The 25723-nt window shown below is 38.6% G+C and overlaps 1 protein-coding gene across 1 annotated transcript in view; it reads right to left on the reverse strand.

Moving 5' to 3' along the window:
* Nucleotides 1–1130: 1130 nt before the first annotated feature.
* The window catches only part of LOC140485716 (heat shock 70 kDa protein 4L-like), a 58912-nt gene continuing 34319 nt past the window's right edge, over nt 1131–25723 (reverse strand). The window contains exons 12-19 of the mRNA XM_072584171.1: nt 18247–18458; nt 15161–15265; nt 14942–15079; nt 14031–14156; nt 7311–7418; nt 6177–6296; nt 4678–4839; nt 1131–1929 (exon numbers count right to left, since the gene is read on the reverse strand). Of these exons, the coding sequence (XP_072440272.1) occupies nt 1729–1929; nt 4678–4839; nt 6177–6296; nt 7311–7418; nt 14031–14156; nt 14942–15079; nt 15161–15265; nt 18247–18458 (1172 nt within the window). The 3' untranslated portion in view covers nt 1131–1728. The remainder of the gene's footprint in view (nt 1930–4677; nt 4840–6176; nt 6297–7310; nt 7419–14030; nt 14157–14941; nt 15080–15160; nt 15266–18246; nt 18459–25723) is intronic.

Genomic DNA, 25723 nt, shown 5'->3' on the forward strand with positions numbered 1-25723 from the left:
GCTGGACTCTACTATAGGGAAGAAGAGAAAAAGCAGCTAAAATGATAATGAAACTCAAGTCATTTAACTAGATAATTTTGGGTTTGAGCTTATGATTTGATAAAATATACTGATTTAGTTTTTTAAAAAAACTTGCTAAAGGGCATTTTCAACTGCTACGCAATGTATACTGGGATTTGCTTAGCATTGTTGCACTATACACAAAATTCTGGAAAGTAGTGAAAAACTATATCTACAGTTATTGTCTTGAGTGATTACTTGATTACTTGAATGAAATTAAAGGAATGAAATAAGTAATAATACACATTAACCTAACTAGTGAAACCTGCATGAACTCGATGAAACTAAATTCAAGTATCATGCTTTTAAATTTCAAAATAATTGCTTATGAAGTAAATGAGCATTTTAAAAGATATCCCTCGCTGCAGTCTCCCCCGTAGTTTTCTACAGTCCATTTAAAACAAAATTTTTAACTGTCAAAACAACAAGCTGGACTTGTGTGTTGGAATTCAAACTCTTGACGAAAAAGTCAAATGCAATTCTTCTCTAAATGTTCAATACTACAGGCATTTTTCATTTTCATACCTGGTGAACTGAATTATGGCATTAATTTGGAGTGCTGAGTCTTGTTTTGGCCACTGCCAAACTAAGTTAACATTAGTTACACTGCCAGCCACATGCACAGAATGAGCAAAACCAATTAAAACTACCACCACACAGACTGTCCCCTCTTATTCAGGGTGGAAATATTTGAATAGAAATTAAATGCCAGAAGTGCTAAACTATCACAAACTTCACAGCACAACCAGTTTAGCAGAAGTATTGAGATTGATTTCAGGTCATATTAACAGGTTATTAAAATAACACTCCATTATCAAATTCAAAGAGCAATAGAGTGCAACCAATGTCTTGAGCACAAGTAGATTGTGTATTGTCTCTGCAAAGTTAGATATTTTCCACAGCATTATCTGAATGAACAAATTGATCATGGTTTTGAAATGATAAAGGCAACCTGTTTTACAGAATAGACTCTACACTCATCACCATTTAGAGAGTGTTCTTTGTAACCTTCATTAAGGATTTCTGGTGATTTACGTAACAGTATTGTAAAACACACAGGTGACAATGACTCAACTACACACCTTTATTGTAACTCAATATTCGCAGCATTCAGGGATTGAGAGTATAGTTCTTCCAGTAACTCTTCAGAAACTGACTTGCACTAAATATTTTGACTATGTTTCCAGAGGATACTCTGTTGCATATATCACTGCATACTGAATGAGAGATTATTAAAAGAAACGATTCAGGCCATAGACTCAAACACTCCATTGGGGTTTTTGCAATAAAATAGCTGTTCTAACATGACAATTTTATTGGCTGTTATTTTTCATAATGTGCACATGACCTATCACGTGAAGCCAATTCAAAAAATGAATTAGGCATGAAGTGGAATTGCAGAAAGGCCGGTGATTGTTCAAGTGCTTGAAAACTGGGATAGATAAAAACATTTTCAGTAAGATTATATAGATCTGTATCCTAACAGCACAGTTACACAAACCAATTTTGCAGGATTCTTGTTTCCACCATTTTAATACTAATGACGCTGAACTAGGTACATGAGAATATAACTGAATGTGCCATGTAAGCCAGACATACAACAGAAACTGTAGTCTCAGGTAATGGGCACAAAGGACTTTAAATATATAAAAAGTAAAGAGGCTGTATTCAATCCACTTCCATTTCTGTGCCCTGATTTTCTGCTGGCTTTTGCTGTTTGGTGTTGTCACCAGCTGCAGCATTAGATTCAGACTTTGCATCAGTTCCACCTTCCTTATTAAGTGGTCCATTCGCTTTCTCTTTTTCTGGAAGTGGCTCCACTTTGGGTTTTGGTTGGTTAACGATTGGGTCACAAGTTGTCTCCAGTTCCTAGATTAATACATAAATGGTAAGAGTGAAAACATTTTTAAAAACTCCTAATCCAGTACCATAACAATTAGTGTATTTTCACTGCTTACACACAAGGTTACTGTACAAAGTAAAGCTCATATTTAAAGTAATATACTGGTATGGATACAAGATTGGCTGAGAAAACAGCATGCACAAGTCTTTGGCAGCATTTGACAAGTGGGGATCCTGCAAAAGTCTGTGCTGGTTCCTCACCTTTGATTTTAAAACAAAAACAACTACAGAGATTGAAAGTACGATAGCTAAATTTTCAGAAGTAACAAAAGTGGATAGGAACACATGTTAAAATGACAACGATATGGACCACATTAAGTCAGTGGGCAAAAATTTCAGATGGAACATAACGTGGAAAGTTGTTCACTTTAACGGGAAGACAGGAAGACAAAAGACTTGAATGGAGAATTACAAGGTGCAGAGGAATCTAGGTATTCTAATGAGTCTCAAAAGGTGAGTATGTAGGTCCAGCACAATCAGGATGCCAGCCTATATTATTACAGAAATTGAACAAAATACAGAGTATCAGCTGGACCACATTTTGCCGTTACAGATTTGGACTCCTTATTCAAGGAAGGATGCAAATGTATTGAAAGAAAGTAAGGACTGCAGATGCTGGAGATCAGAGCTGAAAAATGTGTTGCTGGAAAAGCATGGCAGGTCAGGCAGCATCCAAGGAGCAGGAGAATCGACGTTTCGGGCATATGCCTGAAACATCGATTCTCCTGCTCCTTGGATGCTACCTGACCTGCTGCGCTTTTCCAGCAACACATTTTTCAGTGCAAATGTATCAGAGGCAATTTACAGGAATTTTACTAGATTAATTCTTGGAAACAGACTGCCGTAGAGGATGAAGAGTGGACAAACAGTTTGTTTCGCTAACGTTCAGATGTACGAGAGGTGATTTGAGTATACAAGATCTTGACAAGGTAGACATGGAAAGAATGTTTCCCACTTATGGGCGAGTCCAGAACTAGGGGACACCTAAAATTAAAAGGTTACCCCTTTCGGGTGGAGATAAGGAGAAATTCTTTGAAGGTTGTACCATTTTCAAATGCAGTCTCAGAAGTTGTGGAAGCAGGGTCACCAAATAGTTTTAAAAGGTGGAAGAAGTTCAGTTATTTTTATACCGGAGATTACAAGTGATAGTAGAAAAATAGAATTCTGAAAACAAACAGATCAGCCATGATTTTATTAAGTGGCTGAGCATGCTTTAATGCTAAACAACCCACATTTGCTCCTAATTTGTAGTTTATATCAATTTTTTTCAGAAAACAAAAAGAACATTGTAAATTCATGATATAAATCAAAATCCTAGAATAATAAAGCACTGGTGATCACTGAACCCACTGTGCATATGCCAGCTCTTTGAATGAACTATACACATCAATCCCACTAATCTGTTTCCACTACCCTGTTTGTTACGATATAGAATGCAGTGTAAGAACACTTGCATCTTGGCTTTTTTTGTCAATTATCTCAAAAGCTGTCGTCATCTAGTTATGGACGTATCTGCACTGTAAACAGTGTCACATCATTTATCAAAATCTTTCATCTTGGATCATTGCATGCGCCAAGATGATCAGTGCACGCTTTTCTACTGTTTCTATAGAAATCAAAGTTCTGCATCCTTGGTCCATTCTAGAAAACCTAGTCTACAGCTTCTCAGAGATCATGAAATGTAATGGCTAGAATTGGGTACAACATTCTATTAGAGGCCAATGTTGCGTTTTACAAAGATTCAGTATTGAAGTATTTGGCAGTTTTACTTTACTTTCCCATTTATAGTCAAGAGTAGTGTATGATTTACCAGCCATCTCAACTTATCCTACTAACTTCAAATGTTTATGCCTGCACACTTCCAGGTCTCTTCATTTTGCATTCTCATTAAAATTGTACTTGAAAATTTGGCTTGCCCTGCCTCTTTTCTCAAAAAGCACTGCTTTAAATTTAGAACTCCCAAAACCTAAAGTCCCAGATAGGTATTAAATATGGAGATCAAATAAACCAGTAAACAAAATGTTAGACTTTCCATACAGATCCTCTTTTGCTTTAAAATTAGCCACCCTCCATTTGAGGATTTTTCAGTTTTGATTGTCGAAGAGTAATTTTGCAAAGGAAAGGAACAATGACGTTCTGATTACTTCCCATTGAAAATATGGATCAAGGTGGTTCACTTACACAAATCAAGAATACGTTTCCCATTCTTTTCCCACTATACTGTTATTTTCCCCAAAAACAGAGTCCATCCCTTTTTATTAGTCTGGCTCTGTCTCTTTCTGAAATTTGTCCCTTTCTTTGCAATATTTGGTGGTCTATTGCCTACAGTTAACATTGTAACAATTTCTCTTTTATTCCAAGTATCTTTCAGCCCTGAAGGACATCATTCCTTTCAGACAGTGACCATTTGTAATTTCTACCATCCCGCTCTTTTTCATTTTCCCATCTTTCTTAAATGCTTTGAACCAGAAATAAATCTCAATTTTTGACTTTTTGAGCTAGTTTTCCACTTATCAGTTCATTATATCAATTAGTATCAGTGGTAAACCAATCTTATTTATTATACTTGAACAAAGTTAGTTCACTTGCTTTGATAAGCACTTAAACTTAGAGACACACCTGATACTATGGAAAATCAAACTTATTTATACTTGGGATCCTGTTTAATTTCTTGACAATTTGCTTCAAGTCAAAAATAGATTTCTTTCAGCTTACCTTCAATTTATTTCTTATCTCAGCTGCTTTCACAATAGGATCCTGGAATGACATCTGTTTGTTTTGTGCAATCATTTTACTATTCATCCAATCCATAGCACTGCTGACATGTTTTTCGACTTTTGTCATCTCTGCAGCATCAATATGCTCATAGTTTTCATCCTAAACAATGTTTTTATGTTCAAAAAGGAAACTGTTTTGAGATGTTGCATTTACAGTCTATTCAAATTACCTGAATTTATTCAGCACACTATTTTTATTTTGATCTATTCTACACTGTTTCAACCAAAACATTAGATGATTCAAATATTAAGCAGAAATCAACTTAATTTCCACTAGAAATTATATACACAACTGCTTGGGAACACTGTAGCAAATTTACTACGTATTATTTGTTTCATATCACAAAAAGTGCTAGTTAAATGATTCCTTTATATTGCTAATATGCAAATATCAGCATCTGCAAACTCTTACCAATATTGCCATGGACAAATGCATTTGGAATAGGTAGAACAAAGACATGGTCAAGTGGTTTCCCTTTATGTTGGTATTCTTGCCACAGATCTGAAAGGTTTTGGCCAGCTCTGTCAGCATTGGTGTAACCTTGTTATTTTTGGCTTGTACACTGAAGTCCTCACCCAGATTGCATTCCATGCCCTTGCTGCTTCTTCCAAATTGAATTTCAAATAAAGGAGTATGGATTCATTAACTGAAGGGTAGTAGGTAGCAAGTATAAAGTTGCCTTGCCCATGTTTAACAAAGATATCATCACATCTGGAGTTGAAGTTGAGGACTCGAGGGCCAGTACTTTGCAACTACATGTCAGTGTCACCATTACTGATGGGTATGTCCTGTCAGTGAGCTACAACAAAACCAGGGATAGTGATGGAGGCCTCAAGGAAATTTGCTTAAAATTTTGTCGGACTGATCACTTATTTTTATAGTTTTGTATAATCAATTGGCTTGCTAGGTCATTTCAGAGGGCACTTAAACAACTTTGAGGGTCTAGAGTTACATATAGGTAAGACTGGGAAGACAACAGATATCATGCCCCAAAAAGTATTCATTAATCATAACGAAGTTTTAAGATTATCTAATAGTTACAAGATTACCATTATTGATATTAGATTCTTAATCCAGATTTATTTACAAAATTTAAATTCTCCAGTTGCCATGGTAGTACCTATTCCCATCTCTGAACCCAGTCTAGGACTGAATTATTGGTCCATACAACTCCAATGCTCCTATGCTTGGTATCACTTTTAGTGGTAGAAAACAGATCCATGCCTGCATTACTAATCTGCTCAAATGGAACAAACATGTTATCCTCTTTAAAAAATACTTTTCCACAGTCATCCAAGGAATTTTGAAGGTCTAAATATTTATGTTTGGAGAGAATTTTGCAAGATGAAAGTGCAATTTTTTAAACAATTAAACAAAAATGCTTATCATAGCATCACATTTATGTCAAAATTATCACTTCGGAAAATATGTCATACCTTATTTTTATATGCTTCTACAGTCTTCATGAAAAGCTGGATCTTTTTACCCAGCTCATCAAATGCTTTTGGTCTCTCCTCTTGCTCCTTGTATCTGTTCTGTACTGGATGACCAAGTTTCTATGGAAAAGTAATCTAGATTTATTCTTTGTGGGCAAATATATTACTCTTCTTCATCCAGCTTCACAGTCTCAGATGTCCGAATAAAGCTAAATTAAATCTCTATCTTCTGACAATAATAGCCTCACCACCCCACTGTACTTAGAAATTGTTTATTTGAAGACTGCCTCTGCCTTGCTACATCCCCTTAGCCACCCCTCAACTCATATCTCTTGCACGGTCTTCAGTATTTTCACTACCACAAATTATACACACTTGTCCCCACGTGTTTTGAACAACCATTTTCTTGTGTGCAGCACTGTATCAAACACCAATGCTAGATAGGTCTGAGTTTGAAACAAGTGAAATCAAACTAAAATGGTTTATTTTAAATAGAATGTTACATTAACACAAGATCTTCAATACAATAACTAGAACTTCACATAAGAAATTTAATCTCTGAAGCAACAGACTATTTTGGATAAAACTTTGGTTTGAAGCTACAAATAATTGAAGAAAATATTGATTTTTAAAAGCAAGTGAGAATTACTGTCATAATGAAAATGGCCAAGGTAACAAATCAAAATTTTTTTGTGACCCAGTTAAAAAACCTTACATTCAAATTGCACCAAGTCTTATATTACACCAATGTGAAGGCTTCCATTCCAATTATTGTGCTGTATATTGGGAGCAGCCACAGGTTTGTTCAGTTTTCAATGTAAGCAATCTGGTGCAGGATACAGGCATTAGAAAAAGCATCCCCCAAATGCTCCCTAGCTGAAAATAGGGTTATCATCGATAAAGTAGGCCACTTCCCTACAGCATCAGTGGTAATTCCTAAGTGTCTAGTAGATACACATGAAAATACTATAGTAATTCTAGTTAGTGTACCCTAGAGTTGGGATATCATAGATGTCGATCTCAGCATAATTACTAATCCACAAAAATCAAGCAAGTTTGTAGCTGTAGTTTATTCAATCAAGAACATTACAAACATAATCAGAAATACTTTCTGTGGAGAGACAGAAGCTGTACCTTTAAGTCATTCAGTTTATCAAGATATATTTGTTTAGGCTGATCCTCTCCATCTTCATACAACCAGTTTTCGGTTTCTTCCAACAACAGAGTGAACTTTTTCTTGTCCTGGAAGACAAAGTTGAGATTAGATTCCCTACAGTATGGAAACAAGCCCTTCGGCCCAACAAGTCCACACCGACCCTCCAAACAGTAACCCACCCAGACCAATTCCCTACCCTATATTTGCCCTGACTCATGCACCTAACACTATGGGCAATTTAGCATGGCCAATTCACCGGACCTGCACGTTTTTGAATTGTGGGAATAGACCAGAGCATCCCTGAGGAAACCACAGACACGGGGAGAATGTGCAAACTCCACTCAGACAGACAGTCGCCTGAGGCGGGAATTGGCCCTGAGGCGGGAATTGGCCCCTGGCGCTGTGAAGCAGCATTGCTCACCACTGAGCCAACATGCCTCCCACAGACATCCACAGATGCATTGATCATCATGATATTTTTCCTCATGTGCATGCTCAGCAAAGGTCTATTCTTGCTCCAACCATGAAATACATTTTATATAGATATTATTTCTAAAATAACAACATGAAATAAAACTATGGACTGATGAGGAAGTGCTTTCTTTAGACAGTTCCTAGCAATGCCATTCCTTGAAATGGATTATTGTAAATTCAACAGCATGTTCAATCTAAACAAAGTTGAAATACACACTACATAATTGCATTCTAATCACCATACTAGTGTGAAATGAACATTCAGATCCAAAGTTCTGGGGTAGAATCCTATATTCATCCCTCCCATCCAGCACAAACAGATGGCCAGGTTATTTATTGTTTCACTGACATTTGTAGAACGTTGCTGTGCACTAACAGTTGACACTGTTTTCTGTAAAAGTACATTGAATTGCCAGGCGGTTATGACGTGGTAGAAAACTGAAGTCCTTCCTTTCATTTGATACATTTTGAGAGAGCATGCGAGAGGGAGTAGGAGGGAGGGGGATAAAACCTGATAGCATGGACATTAAGTAACTTATATATCAAATGTCATCTGCACAACTTCAACTACAATTCGAAATATTAAATGGGATTTTTAATACATTTGCAAGATGAAAGAGAAATGTATTTTTAAAAAGGGAACATACTTCTGCTATTTTTTCATCTTCTCTTATTCCAAACTCTCCACCTGATTCAGTCAGAACAGTATCTGAAAGTTCTATAGTGAATTTTCTTCATTGATCAATTCACCAATTTCAATTTGCATAATATTCTTCATTCGTCATACAGCAGAAACAGACCCTTCAGTCCAACCAATTCATAATCCCAAACTAAACTAGTCCCACCTGCCTGCACCTGGCCCATATCCTTCCAAATATTTCTAATGCATGCACTTATCCAAATATCTTTTGAACACTAATTGTACCCACATCCACTACTTCCTCTGAAGTCCATTCCACATACAAACCATTCAAAAAACAACGAAGTTGCCCTTAATGTATTTTTTAAATCTTTCTCCTCTCACCTTAAAAATATGCCTCCTAATCTCAAAATCCCCAATCCTAGGGAAAGAGAGTCACCAACCTCCCACACTCCAGTGAAAAACATCACAGCCTATCCTTAAAACTTAAACCATCCATTCCCGGTAACATCTTGGCAAGTTTTTCCTGAACCCTCTCAAGCTTAATGATATGCTTTTTATAACAGATTGGTCAGAACCGGATACAGTACTTCAGAAGAGGCCTCACCAACGTCCCAATTCAGAGACTCTGGCCTGAGCAATGAAGTCAGAGTGTCAAATGCCTTCTTAACCACCCTGTTTCCACACGAGACAAACTTCAAGGAACTACACACACAAACCCCTAGGCCTCTATGTTCTACAGCACTACTCAAGGCCCTATTTTTGTTCAAGTCCTGCCCGCGTTCATTTTACCTAAATGCAATACCTCACATTTATCCAAGTTAAACTCCGCCTGCCATTGACCCAACTGATGAAAATCTCTTTATAATCTTAGAAATCCTTCTTCACTGCACTATACCACCAACTTTGATGTCATCTGCAAACCTACTAACCATGTTTTCTGTATTCTTACCTAAATCATTTATATCAATGACAAAAGTGATCCATGTGGAATAACTCTGGTAACAGGCCTCCAGTCCAAAAACAAACGTAGACCACCAATGTCACCTGCCATTAAGCCAATTTTGTATCCATTTGGTAAGCTCACCTTGAATCCCCTGTGATCTAACTTTACTAAAAAGTCTACCATGAGGAACTTTGTCAAACACTTTAACATTGAAGTTAACAACATACCTTGCATGAAATCATGCTGACTATCCCTAAACATTTTTGCCTTTCCAAGTGCATATAAATGCAATCTTTCAGAATCACCAACAACATACCCAGTCAGATTCACATGTGCTTCGCCCCTTATCCCTTCTTTTAAAAAAAAAAGACGTTAGCCACTCTCCAGTCATCTCACACCTCAGCCATTGTTTTGAATGATCAAGATTTCTACAAGGGGCCTCGCAATTTCCTCTCTAGCTTCCCATAATATCATGGAATACACTAGATCGGGACCTGGAGACCTATCCTCCTTTATATTTTTCCTAAGACCTTCAGCACTTGCTCTTTTGTGATTTGAATTGTTTTCAAAATATCAATAGTTATTTCCAAGTTCTCTAGCATCCCATTTTCTCCACAGTAAAAATTGATGGAAAATATTTTATATCACTCCCAGCTCCTGAAATTCAACACAAAGTGTCCAGCTAACAATGGAAATAATGGGAGGGACTAGATTTTCTAATTCCTTGCTGTTTCTTTGTTTGCAAATTGTCCACAATGTTCATGGTGACCACATTTCACAAGTAATCCATCAGTTATGGTATGTGTTGCGACATCTTGAGATGTTTTGTTCTTTAAAAGAACCTAAATCTCTCGTTGCCCTCTGGCACTTATTGTATTAGGAGAATTTCTTCAGATTATCCTTAACCTATCTGCCTATGCTCTCATATCCCTTCTTTGCCTTCTTGATCTCCCTCATCTGCTCAACAGATGCACTTGAACCCAGCTGTCTGTATTTAATATGATTCTTAAACTTGACTCGAGTCTCAATATCTTTATTTATCCATTGTTTCCTAATCTTACCAGCTTTATCTTTCACTCTAACTGGAGCATAATGACTCTACTCTCATTATCACATTTTGAAAGCCTTCCACTTATCAGACTTTGAATTAAAATCGCTGTTTAGATTTTACTCTCTAATAGGGTTGGTGCTATACGTACAAAATCCACATACAGGACTGAAAATAGTGGAGATCACAGCAGGTCAGACAGCGTCCATAGAAAAAAAAGCGAGTGGAGTCTAGATGACTTCATTAGAGCTGGCACAAAGTATGGAGAGGGCTTCATTATACAACAGTTGTGTGTGGAAAGGACAGTCCTACCAGGGAGACATAACAGCAAAAGTAACAAGCAAACCTAAAAGAAGGGGAAGGAATGGGAGCGGCTTCACAATTTGAAGGTCTTGAACTGAGTACAGAAGATTGCAAAGTACCCAATCTGAAGAGATGTTGTTCCTCCAGTTTGCAGCATGCCAAGAACAGAAAAGGAGTGTTGAAATGACCAGTTTTAGAAAGGTCACTGTGGTGTTCAGCACAGTCGGCTGCGGTGAATTAACCCTACTGGTCCCACATGCGGTATCCTTACTGCTTTTTGAGCAGAAGACAGCACACATGTCAGTAGCACGTTGGCTCAGATACAATACTGTTATTAGAGATGCCTAACATTGCAAAGCAATGTAATGTCTTTAACCCCGCTAAGCCTTCTCCCCACAGAAGGAGATGTAGACCCACATGACTGCGTTGCTGTAACTAATGAAATCTGCAGCCCTAGACCAGACTTGCAGGATTCACCACTTCAGAAGACAGATATGGAGTTTTTTGTGGATGGGTCAGCATTCAGGAACAAAGACAGGCCAGAATGGTGTTGGGTATGCTGTAGTTGCTACCCACTAGGTAGTCAAAAGCGGGATCATTCCCTTCTCATTTGTCAGCGCAAGCAGCGGAGTTGATTGCCTTGATTGAAGCATGTGAACTGGCTAAGGGAAGGACAGTGAACAAGGGCAGGGTGCAGCATGAGGGAAGGGCTGTGGTGTGGCTCCAATGGTAAACCTTGTCTTCCGCGATCGTTATTCCCATTCTATGCCAAACTGACACATGGTAAAGACCATGTGTCAAAAGAGGGGATTGTAAGACAGTATTTCAGCACACTGGTACACTAAGGGATTTACTCATTACTCCCAGAAATATTGTGAACGATGTGTTATCTGTGCAACTAATAATTCGGTGAGGGAAATACAGATGAGTCAGGCAGCACACCCCCAACCCCAAAAGACTCTTTGAACATTTACAGATGGATTTTATTGAACTAACACCCAGCAAAGGGAAAAGTCTCCATGTAGGATTACGTAAGCCACGACTCTTGCCCCAACCCCGGCACTGGGCCAATCCACAGATTCCCTGAACTCTCACAGGAAGGGGCCAATTTAGTGCTCGAGATGAAGTGAATATTTACACCGACAGCAGATACACATTCAGGGTTGTACATGATTTTGGAACCCTGTGGAAACACAGGGGCTTCTTGACCTCCACTGGAAGGCCCATCACATACCGTGGCCTGATTTCTGACCTCCTGGAAGCAGTCCTATTGCCTAAATCAATCGCTGTGTGTAAATGTGAAGCCCACACGAAAAATAACAATTCAGTTTCTCAAGGCAATGCAAAGGCGGATGCTGCAGCAAGGACGGCAGCTGCCATGTGACCAGTTTGACATGTATATGACAAAAATTTGTACCCCAACAGGAGTTATAGTCGAAGGCCACGCCGAAGGAGAAGTGAGAGTGGACAGGAGCGGACATTGGGTGGTCTATTCTCTTGGGAGCAGGGACAACAGTGGCAATAAACAAGATTAACAGCCTCGCATATAGTGTATTATTGTTAGCAAATGAGACGGAGGAAGGTCTAGCATTCATTAATGCAGCGTTAACAGCAATAAGGGAAGCAGCGATACAAAATAGACTAGTACTAGACATACTGACAGCTGAAAGAGGGGTTGTCTGCAAAATGTTAGCTACCTCATGCTGTTTTAATATTCCTAATGAGTCCCAGAATATCACTAGTGTAAGAAATCATATGAAGGTGGCAATAAGACTGCTTCCCCTAGCAGATGACTCCTGGTTCCAGTGGCTTATCTCCCTTTGTGCTTTGTATAGGACCCTGCTTGTGTACCTGCCTACGCCACTTGCTTATGAGTGCAGTGGGATACCAAATGGTAAAAACGATCACAAGCCCCACAGCAGGAAGATCCAATTGCACGGATCCCACCAAAACGTAACGTTGAAGTGAGAGAAGTGTGAAAATGGACTATGTACAGGGCACACCAGAGCAAGTGATGATACCACCACAAAGCTGTGTTACAGATAGATGGTGTCATGAGGAAAGGTGTGGTGCTCCCTAAGCAATTTGATGTATAGCTATCTGGCTGTGTACTTTTTTTTGTTTTTGTCATTATTGTCATAAGATGACAAAAAAGGGGGGGGAAATGTAATGGAAAATTAACATTTATTGTGAAATCTATAAAAGCATAGACAGGCAAAGAAGCAAGGAGCTGACTTTGCAAAGAATTGCAGACCTTTGAAAGTGTTGTAGACAGACAAAAAATATAAGCAGATGTACAAGGACAATAAGCTACCATATCAGCTGTCAAGGAATGAGAAAAATAACTCCATATGTGGAAAGGAGCTCAAATGTTCCAAGCTCTTGGCCTTGAGGTGCGATAAGACTAGGCGAGGTTTAGTATAAAGAGAGAGTGTATGCGAAAGTCATTAAGTGCCCCTTACATGCAGCATCTTGCCAATGTATTGGGTCGGCTCTGCAGAGTCCAAAATAAACTTTTTCGTTGCTCTTGCTAGCATTTGAGTCAAGTCGATTTAATTTCCATGACAATGTACTGAAGTGAAGTCTTTTGTTTTGCATTTGTACTATCTACCAGTTCTAGTATTTACAACAGTTTTTCGCACCTCCACGATAAAAACCTCCAGTAGGAAGTGACAAGCCTATTTGGTTACTGCCAGACAAGAACACAGAAGGCCAGTTAAACTATCTTTATGCCAAATGATTTTAACAAGCAAGTAGAAAACTACAGACTACGAAACATCCTCAATTAATAGATCTCAATGCTTTTTGGTTAGGGTGATGAAAGTGTGACTATTCCTGCTTAAATAATATTCACTCATCAATGCTGGAAGTAGAAGCCTGTGTGCCACTGAAGGCAAATTTGATTTGAAGATGCTGCCTCTTCCATCAGGTCAATTATTACTACTGAATGTAAATAAAGATGCTATTACTTATACTTTCAGAAACTGCTTGCAGGAAAGCAATAATGCCTGCAGCACGGAAACAGGAAAGTGTCAGAAAGGAAAAGTTCCAGCTACGTACTTATTCAAAACATTATGCATTTTAATTCTGCTCTGATTTTCGTCACCTTATCACCCAGCTATAAAGCCAAAAAAGGCAAAACACCCCCAGATATCTGCCAATATTCAGAGGTAACCAGAATGCATATTTGACACTATGCTTCAGTTCATATGCCAGACTAAAATAATTCAATGTAAAAGATGATATGAATCAATCGTTTCCACAATTGTTTGGAATAAACTACTTACTGCTTCACTGATGAATTTTTCATAAATTCCATAAAGCTTGTCTCTGACCTCATACACGTATTCTTCAACAGCATTTTTGGCATCATTTCTTTCTTTTTCTAACTTGTCCTGCATAATCATCTTACCCTGTGAAATAAGATAAATTAGGATTTATTCTTTTTATGCAAAACCTGTACCAAAGCAGAAGTTCTGTACAATGTGTGCTTATAAATCTCAAGAAAGTAATTTTAGTGGAAGTTGTGTTTACAAAAAAAAAACTCCAGTAAAATGAAACAAAGGTTAGGCTGGGTTCTCTGCGTTTGCTTGCTTGGGAATAGCTTGCCTGCTTGCCACTTCCACAGGCAAAACTACTTATTGTGAAAGAGACTCACTTCCCTTGCCCATGTCCCACTCCAATCTCAAACTCTCCACCATGCCACCACCTCCACCCAGTACAATGCCCACCTCTACCATCAGCACATGCTTCCTCTCACCTGTAGCAGATCTTCCTGTTTGCACCTTTACCATCCACCACCATACACCCACCCCCTCACCTTTCACTTTAGAGGCTTACTTCTGCCAGTGATGCTGAGCCTAAGAATGAACATGAAACAGTAAGACTTGTGGGAAATACTGAGTGCACATATCTTTTAGAAAAGGAAAGCTGTTACTCTTACCCAGTTTGACTTATGTGACTTAAATCCCATGTTAGCATGACTGACACTTTACCTTCTGAAATGGCTTAACACACCACTACGTTTCATTAAACCTGCAACACTTCAAGATGATCCTCATGCCAGCTTTCAGAGCAATTATAAGATGACCATAACCATATCCAGGTGAAAAACATTGTTATAACTTTACACAGCAGATATTATGCAGAAAGGTTATGCAAGATTCTGGATAATCCATTTATTCAATGTCGTACATACCTCTATTTCAACATAGCTGTTGAGGAGATCCTGACTAAGCTGTTGGGGCAGATCACTTTGGATCAGCAAGTCCACACTCTTCACTTTTATTTTGGGTTTTGTGTTATCATCTTGTTTATTTTCTACAGCTGGATCATTCTGCAGAAAATTAAAGTAGTTATGAAACACAAATTATAGAAACTGGAAAACTTTTTGTGTAATATATATGGTTTTACCAACTTTTTCTTCATTATCAGTGCGTGGTGCCTGACAGGCTTCATTCTGCTCTTCAGGTTGGTCTTTTTGTTGTGAATGCACTTCTTCCTGATCAACTTGCATATAACCCTTAATGTAAAGTACATATCAATTTGCATTAATATTGAAAACAATTGCAAAGTACTGAAAGTACATTGGTAAAAATGCACTCCAAGAAAGTGGCTGACTACTCACTACTGGAAGTGCAAACAATGTAATTTCAATAAAAGAAAGGTGGCAGTATTATAATGCAAAATCGCCTATTAATGCTCAAATATTAACCTGATTTTATTTAAAATAATATAACTCTCAACATAAGGCAAAGAGATAGCCTGTACTATGATTATCTTCGTGTATGCTTAATTTTCAGAAATCTGATTTTCTGATATGCCTTCTTATTCTTTCCAATTGTCAAACTCAGTCAAGATGGCACATATTGCAAAATGATATGATGCCAAAGTATGAAACACTGATGGCTTGTGCTGTTGTGATAATGGCACTACTAATCCTCCTTCCTTTGTTACTCTATTCAATTGTCTATGGTGATGATGGGCCATGAAGATTTATTTTATTAGATCTCAATAGCTCCATACAGGTTGCACAGACTTATATTAATTAGTCCTAACAAATGGGAGGAAGACATGCTTGCATCAGGAGATTGTGTCAGAGTCAAACTGATTTTTCAGCCACACGCTGTGACAGTCTGAGCAGAACCCTGTACAGCTCAAATACCAATTCTTTCAGAACCATCACCAATATAACAAGATGGCTCCCAAGTGCTGCAAAGTTATTCTCTCAATCACAGAATGGTCTTTTCCATTTAAACAGATTACTCTCCAAATGTATAAGTTAGCAGGTTTGAAACCACGATCCAATGAACTCAAAGGAAAAATGTTATCCCTTGCTCCACTGAATCACTGTCATTTTAAGCTTTCCAGTAACAGTTACAAGATCATAGCTAGACATGAATTAGCCCGTCACCTGAATTTGTATTGGTAAAATCACCTTTCACAAACTCATCATATCTGTAACCCAAAGTTGTGATATTTGGGGCAGGCAAACTGTTTACCAGCAGTCCACTGAAGAGGGTGGACCAGTAACAGTGGTGACATTGATGAAGATATGGCAACTGAGACTTTGCACTGCCTGTTCTCCAATTGAAAACAGTCTATTCACAGATGTGCGCTCCCTTGCAAGTGTCCAATCTCATGGTGGATTTGTTCCTGGTTGCCAAGGTTGGAGGGTTTGAGCTATAGGGAGAGGCTGAATAGGCTGGGGCTATTTTACCAGTAACATCACAGCCTGGTGGACAATCTTACAGAAGTTTATAAAATCATGAGGGGCATGGATATGGTGAATAGCCAAGGTCTTTTCTCTCGGGTAAGGCAATCCAAAACTAGAAGGCATAGACTTAAAGATGAGGGGGAAAGATATAAAAGGGACACACTGGGTTACTTTTAAATGCAGGGTGGTGCATATACAGAATGAGCTGCCACAGAAAGTGGTGAAGGTTGGTACAATTACAATATTTAAGGAAGAAGGGATTAAAGAGATATGCACCAAATGCTAGCAAATGGGACTAGATTAATTTAGGATATCTGGTCCATGTGGAGGAGTTGGACTAAGAGTCTGTTTCCGTGTTGTACAATTCTAGGACTTTATGAAACCAGGCTGTCTTATAGGTTAACCTCTACTCTCCTCTTCTGCTCCCACCCCTGAAAAAAAACTTTACAATAAATTATAAATAATGTGTAAAAGTAGAATTTTTAAAAACTAGTTCAGATGACGCTATTGTTTCATTTACAATATGGCACAGAGATCAGTGTCTCAGCTCAGAAGTGGGGGCTATGTCCATTCCTCTAGTCTTTATTGTGTGGAGGGGTTTGAGCACCTCATTTAGCTTCAATGCTTCTGAACTGCAGGAAGAGAGCAGGGGGGTGGGTGGAAGATAAACCCCACAGTCACAATTCAATAATCCATGCTAAAACTGTACATTTATATCAGGAATGACACAGCAAAACAAAATTACATCAACTGCAATACCATCATGGGGAATATTATGCTGACAAGTATTTGGGTAGCAACTGGAAAAATGTTAGACCACCACTTTTGTTTTCCTTTATTTTTCTCATTTTTTGGTTTGGAACCTTGGGCCAAAGTTGTGAATTGAACTTTAAACAGCAACTTTCATTTTAAAAAGAGAACAAACTAATGTTTGCACTTAGGAAGTGGCTTGGAAAGATAACTGCAGTTTAAAATCATTGTTTGAAGAACACTGCAGATGATTCAGCAGTAGGATATGTTATACTCAAGGACTTGGTAGCTGCTTGGATGTTGCACTGGTTAATTAAGGGGAGGCCATGCTGTGAGCCAATTAAACTACTCTGAAAAAGAGAAACCTCAGATTAAACAGACTTTTGATCTTTTGTTTGAACAGAAGGCCATGTGTTCTGAAGGTGCATTGATTTTAGTCTCCCTAGTTTGCTATCCATTTAAAGAATTGTTGAATGTTCTAAGAATTCTAGTTTAAAAAAAATCAATCATCTAGAGTCTGCTGGGAGCTGTTGAGAGTGTGAGAGAGATTTACGATCAAGGACAACTGATTCTAATTAGACATTAATTAGTTTACATTGTTGCTAAGCTTTGCTGTGCTAAAGCTAGATTAATAACAAACTGCTCATTTTTGTTTAAGATACAAACTTGGTGTTCAAGTTCTGTTATTCACAAAGCTTCATCAGGAAAAATTCAGAAATCGAGGGTGTCATAGATATTCCACTTTAATTATGCTGCAACTCCAGTAATAGTGAGGCTTACTTAGTTTGTTATGACACTGGGACAGCAAGCCAATGTAAAGAAACAGACAGACTCAAGACTCAACTACCCATTAATGCAAATCATTTAACATACATAATACTAAAAAAGAAATGATCATTGCTACACTTTTGCTTAAATGGGTTTCTATCAAATGAAATTTCCAGGAACAAAGCACCAAAATGACAGCAACACGTACCCTGGAATTTGAAAGACTACAAGTTTAGGATTTAACATGTTCACTATTTTGTATACTATACCTGATCATCGGTTTTTGCATTTGTTGTGCCACGAGAGGGTTGATCAGTTTCCATCGGAACATCTTCAACCTGACTTCCATCTGGTTTCTGTTTCTCAATCAGTGATGCACTGGAGACGTTGAAAATACCATGTATATTGACTCTAACTTTGACTTTGACTTTCGAATTTTCACCATCACTTTGAGGAATTACATTTTGAATAGTAAACCGACCTGAATCAAAACAAGTGGTAATGTAATTAAGTAAAGAACGGGTTACTTATGGGTTAGTTCATTTTCATTCTAAAGTACATAACCCAGAATTGGCTGAAGATCACAGTATTAATTGACAATTTGGAAAGTCTACAAGTAGATACAGTACAAAAATGGAAAACATTAGTGAGACCAAAAAACCCATTATTTACAATTTAAAAATTTTTGAATGTGCTTTGTTAATTATCTGCCATTGAATATAGAACCTCAATCCTTAAGAGAAGTACAAGTTGTACGTGCAGAAGTGGTTAAACAATACTGAAATCAAGAGAAGGAATGAATCCAGGCTTGTACATGTATATGATATAAACTGTCAGCTGATTGAGACAGTGAGTGCCAAAGCTTTCATATCAGAAAAACTTCAAATTCCATTTTTAGTCTGACTGATTTCAAAGTGGTACTGGAGGTGCAAGTAATTCCAAGGTTAGCCACAGTACCATGCTAAGAAAGAAATACAAAGCTTTTCAAACCTCACCACAACTCCAACTCCTGACGGAAGGGCTTTTCGTAGAGGTCAGTTAAGGATGGGTTTTGATTTGGCTATGATGCTTTTATGCTGGCAGTTTTAGGACAATAGATGGAAAATAGTCATCCTATTGCAGTGCAATAAGCAGAATGCCGTTCACAAACAAACTATTTAATAAAATATTAGGCGTTTGAGGAAATAGCTCAGATTTTGAAAACAATTAACATGAATCTCAAATACTTTCAGTTTGTGCAGCAAAAATATTTTAACGCTACTGGGTGAAAGTACATCTTCATGCAGGAGTTAACGTAAACATACAGCCCATGTAAACACTACAGTAGATTTCAGAAAATACAAAGACTAGAAATCTTAAATGTTTGGAAGAAATCCAATTTCAACTCAACTTTGAAAACAGATGGATTTGTGATACCTCCACTGGCACAGCACTCTAGGCACCTTCTCCTCTAAAAATTCCACCTCTCCTCATCGCAACCTTAAACTTATTACTCCTAGTATTTGATATTGCCACCCTGTGAGAGACTGAGATCACTTTTTCCATGCCTCAATTTAATGTATGTTTATCAAGGTAGTCTCTGACAAACTAGAAAAATCCAAAATTTGTCCAACCTCTCTTTACAGTTGACATACTCCAATCCAAGAAACATCCTAGTAAACTTCTTCCACGCCTTCTCCAAAGCCTCCATATGGTGCAGCAGAGTTATGGAAGATCTTATACAGTTGCAACATGACTTGCCAACAGTGCACCTTCTTTACCACGTTATGTATTTGTGCCATCACTTTCAAGGAGCTATGAACTTGGACCCCAAAAGATCTCTCTGTATGTCAATGCTCTTAAGTGTTCAGCCATTTACTGCATACTATCGACTTGCATTTGGCCTCCCAAAATGCATTATGTCACATGTCCATATTAAATACTATGCCGTTTTCTCCACCCAACATTTTAGCAGATCTATATCCTTTAATATCCTTCCTCACTATCCACAACTCCACCAATTTTCACGTCATCTGCAAACTTACTCACCAGATTACCAACATTTTGAACCAAGTCATTTATATTTTTATTACAAACAAAAGGTCCCAGCACCGACCTTTTGGAACACCATTGGTCACAGACCTCCACAACTACCTCAATCTACGGCCAAGCCAATTTTGTTTCCAACTTGCCGACTCAACATGGATTCCACGCAATTTGGTTTTCTGGACCAGCCTACCACGAGGAACTTTTATCAAATGCTTCCAGAGGTCCACATTGAGATAAGGCAGTTGATGCTGTCAATCAACTTTGTCACTTCCTCAAAAAAAAAATCAAGTGAGACAAGAACTCCTGCATAAAGCCATGTTGACTATCCCTAATAAGTCCATTCTTCTCTAAAAGTAAATGCTGCATCTTCTCCAATAATTTCCCTACTACTGCTGTAAAGTTCACAAGCCTCTACTTTCCTCATTATCCCTGTTGCCCTTCCTAAGGAAAGGAATAATATTGGCTATTGTCCAGTCTTCGAGGGCCCAGCAACCTCCTCCCTTGCCTCTTTCAGGATTCTGGAATAGATCCCACCAGGCTGGGCAACTTTAAAATGTTTTTCAAGTCACTGAACACACCTCCTCCTTCATATCAACATGCCTTACATTAGCAACAAACACTTCTCCAAACTTATCACCTATGTCTTTCACCTTGGTAAAGACTGATGAAAAGTACTCATTAAAAAAGACCTCACCCACTTCCTTTGGCACCATACAAATTTGTCATTGAGTGGACCTCTCTTTTCCCTAGTTACCCCTTGGTCCTATCATACATATAAAAATTTTTTACAAGGTTTGTAGGTCAGGTTGAGGCTTAGGGTGTGGGTTTGCTCACTGAGCTGTAGGTTTGATATCCAGATATTTCATTACTTAGCTAGGTAACATCAGTGGCGACCTCCAAGTGAAGCGAAGCTGTTTTCTCCTGCTTTCTATTTATATCTTTCTCCTGGATGGGGTTCCTGGAGTTTGTGGTGATGTCATTTCCTGTTCATTTTCTTAGGGGTTGATAGATGGTATCTATATATGTGCTTGTTTACGGCATTGTGGTTGGAGTGCCAGGCCTCTAGGAATTCTCTGGCATGTCTTTGCTTAGCCTGTCCCAGGATAGATGTGTTGCCCCAGTCAAAATGGTGTTTTTTTTCATCCGTGTGCGGGGGAGAGAGGGTAGTGTCTTTTTGTGGCTCGCTGGTGTTAGTGTATCCTGGTGGCTAACTTTCTTCCTGTTTGTCCTACGTAGTGTTTGTGGCAGTCCTTGCATGGAATTTTGTAGATGACGTTGGTTTTGTCCAAGTGTTGTACTGGGTCTTTTAAGTTTGTTAGTTTTTGTTTGAGAGTATTGGTGGGTTTGTGTGCTACTAGGATTCAGAGGGGTCTTAGTAGTTTGGCTGTCATTTCTGAAACTTTTGACGTATGGTAAGGTGGTTAGGGTTTCTGGCTGTGTTTGGTCTGCTTGTCGTGGCAGCACACAATCCTAGTAGCACACAAACCGAGCAACACTCAAACAAAAGCTAATAAAAAGGACCCAGTACAACCCATGGACAAAACCAACGTCATCTACAAAATTCCATGCAAGGATTGCCACAAACACTACATAGGACAAACAGGAAGAAAGTTAGCCACCAGGATACACGAACACCAGCTAGCCACAAAAAGACAACCCTCTCTCCCTCCTAGCCCTACACACAGATGAAAAAAACCACCATTTCGACTGGGACAACACATCTATCCTGGGACAGGCTAAGCAAAGACATGCCAGAGAATTCCTAGAGGCCTGGCACTCCAACCACAACGCCATAAACAAACACATAGATCCAGATGCCAGCTATCAATCCTGCAGAAAATGAATAGGAAATGACATCACCACAAACCCCAGGAACCACATCCAGGAGAAAGATATAAATAGAGATCAGGAGACAACAGCTTCGCTCCACTTGGAGGTCGCCACTGATGATGTTACCTAGCCAGGTAATGGAACGTCTGGATATCAAACCTAAGCTCAGCAAGCAAACCTACACAACATATAAAAATGCAGATATGAATGGAGATAATTGAACTAGGTGTAGGTCAACAGGCTATCAATTTGACATACAAATAAGACGACAGCTTTCTTTTGGTGATGTGTCCTCTTGCTCATTATTGTTTTGAGAGAAGTGAATTTGATTGCCTTTCACAGTGAATTTCAAAGTGAATTTTACAGTCATTGGGACCTTATAAAGTGATATAAACAAAAATCTACAGTCACCACCACCCTCCACACCAATATCCTGAGAAAATTACCTGAAAGTTTACGAGGCTTACCAGAATGGTGTGCGAGACAATATACACATCTTCACTGGAAGAAAATTACAGTTAAATAAAGTTTGTTTCATTTGAGAATTATCGAATCGTGCAACCTTTTGAAGGCAAATGAAAGCTTAGAGAAAAGTTGATTAGAAAGACAGATGATAATCCCGATGGACCTGGTAAACCTTTGATAAATAGAACACAAGATGTACAGAAACAATAGGCACGATATGAAAGACAGCTTTTCAATGCTGTCTCTGATTTAGATATGAAAGCAAATATTGCTGAGACTAAAGCTTTAGGGAAAAAATATCACTGATAACCACATCCAGATAGGGAAACATGTAAAGGTGACTTCTGAATGTGAAATCCCAATACAGGATTAAAAGACCGATTAGCTCCATGCAAACGTAAAAATGTGATGCTTGGTGCATGGTAGCTAACTCAGACTGCATGATGAAGCTGTGTTGAAGAACAGGTCCCAGGAATGTGGAGCTACTTGACAAGCTGAATGATAGTAAAAAGGTATTGCAGTCTGAAGGGTAATAATATTTTAGCGATCAAGGACTTGTCAGAGAGAACATCAAAAAACAAGACAATTAAGATGGTAAACAGAGGGAGCAAAATTAAAAGTAAAAATTATTTTGGGTTGGGACAGTTGAAGGGTAAGGAAAAATAATAAGCCACAATATTAGCCTCAAGATGGATGCAGATGATTGGACAGCTGACAAGTGTTAAAGTCCATGAATAACTGGTTGTTTTAATTGGATGAACATGTATTCAACAGCCTAGAAATGAGCAGTCCTGCAAAAGAATGAGTATCCGAATGACATGATTTGCAGGAAGGGAATGCCAATCAACAGCGATCACATCATTTCAGTAGAGTTAACACATTATGAGACCATACGATTGGGGAGGAGTCGGAGTAGGTAATTCAGTCATAGAGCTGTACATAGAGCTTTTGATCCAACTCGTCCATGCCAACCAGATATCTTAAATTAATCTAGGTCCATTTGCCAATATTTGGCCTTTATCCCTTTTAACCATTCTTATTCATATACCTATTCAGATGCCTTTTAATTGTTGCAATTGAACCAGCCTCCACACTTCCTCTGGCAGCTCATGCCATACACACACCACCCTCTGCATGAATAAGTTACTCTTACGTCCTTTTTAAAATCTTTCCCTTCTTACTTTAAAACATTTTCTCTAGATTTGGACTTTCCTGGGAAGAAAAGATCTTGGCTATTCACTCTATCCATGTCCCTCACGTTTTAATAAACTTCGGTAAGGGCAGCCCTCAGCCTTCCAATGCTCCAGGGTAAGAAGCCCCAGCCTACTCCTATAGCTCAAAACCTCCAATCCCAGCAATATCCTTGTAAATCTTTTCTGCATCCTTCCTGACCAATGTCCTATACAACCACAACGTGACTTCCCAACTCATACTCAATGCACTGACCAATAGAGGCAAGCAAACCAAATGTCATCTTCACTACCCTATCTACCTGTGACTCCACCTTCAAGGAAATATGAACCTGCAAGGTCTCTTTATTCGACAACACTCAGAGGACCTTACCATTAAGTGTATAAGTCCTGCCCTGATTTGCCTAACAAAATGCAACACCTCATTTATCTAAATTAAATGCCATTCAATTGCGTTAAATGAGACAGGATTACCCAAGCATAAAGCCATGTTGACTATCCCTAGTCAGTCTTCACCTTTCCAAATACATGCAAAATAGTGTCCCTCAGAACAACTTACCCTGCAGTGACATCAAGCTCACCAGACTATGGTCCCCTGGCTTTCCCTTACCATATCTCAAGTAGCCTAAAGCCCTTCAAATCCAATCTGCCACTCAAATTATGACTGATCTGATCAATCTCACCTGCACTTTACCTACAAACTTTGATTCCCTTAATTAAAATCTGTCCATTTATCTTATCCTTGAACCTGACTTAACACCCCTCTGTGGTAAACAATTCCACAGATCCATCAAAAAAAAATCTTGCGCCTTAAATGGGTGACCCACTACTCAGGAGAGGAGGAGATTCTTCCCCCAACTCCCTACCACTGAACCAGAGGTCAAAATCACATACTTACTTCTGCAAGGCATCACACGTAAAGTCTATGTGATAGTCTTTGAAATTCTGCACACAAGCATTCCAAATTGAGCACACATGTAGTTACTTAGTTATAGAATCAGCAAACACTTCTTCCAATCCTCTGCCACTTCCTAGATGCCTAGTCATATTTCCCCAGACTTGATTTATAATCACTTTACAGAACAAGAAATTTGTGAAGCATGGCATATCTTAGCTAATTTGAAATTGGTTAGCAAGGAGATTTCCTTTCCAAGTGGATGGGGGAGTGGGATTGCACACGGACAGTGAGAAGCTGTAAGAAATGAGACTGTTTGGACCGTATGAGTGGCATGGTGGCTCAGTGGTGAGCACTGCTGCCTCACAGCGCCAGAGACTCTGGTTTGATTCACACTTTGGCGACTGTGTAGAGTTTGCATATTCTCCTTGTGTCTGCGTGCTTTTCCTCCGGGCACTCCAGTTTACTTCCACAATCCAGCAGGTTCAGAGAATTGGCCATGCTAAGTTGCCCATAGTATTAGGTGCATTAGTCAGGGGTGAACATAGGGTAGGGAAGTAAGTCTGGGTGGGTTACTCTTCATAGGGTGGACTTATTGGGCCAAAGTGCCTGTTTCTATACTGTATGAAATCTAATCTTATCTAATCCTTTAATTATAGATTCCAGAATAAGTATGGAAATATTTTATGCATAGCACAGCAGAAAAAAAACTGTTTTCTCTTTTGGGAAATGCATAGATAAGCCTGACATTTCAGAGTCTTCAGCATTAACAGCTAGAAATTTGGCAAGATAGTACCCTGTGTACCCCTTTATCTACGTAGATGCTTAGAAGAGGCCAAGACACAGTCCTCAACATGACAAACCGAAAGGCTGACCTCCAGCCGGAAGTTGATTGGGAGGGAAATGACCATTGACATCTTGGGTATCTATACTATATTCATCAATTAGGAAAGTTAAACCAAAAGACTGACATTGGGTTAGGTACCTGCCCTGCAAGTCAAGTACATTATCAACTCATTATAGCACTGGTTTTCTTCAGAAGGACAACCCAGAGAAGAGTTTCTTAACAATTCAGACAGCATCCTAATGTCAACACTATATTAACAAGCTATTTGACCTCTAGAATCAGTCAACTGTCCCCAACTGTCACAAATTGCATTCTTCTGTCCATTTAGGATATGCATCATAGTTAAACTGTTGTTCATAACAAACATAAATAACTACCTCCACCTTATTTACAAATAGTCAAAAGAGTATCTGCGGAATATCCTGAATTCAGTTTAAAGTGCTTTAAGATTAACAGCATGAACACTTGCTTTAGAAACATTTTCATGGTTA

The sequence above is a fragment of the Chiloscyllium punctatum genome, chromosome 14 (genome assembly GCF_047496795.1).
Source record: "Chiloscyllium punctatum isolate Juve2018m chromosome 14, sChiPun1.3, whole genome shotgun sequence".
Taxonomy (NCBI): Eukaryota; Metazoa; Chordata; class Chondrichthyes; order Orectolobiformes; family Hemiscylliidae; genus Chiloscyllium; species Chiloscyllium punctatum.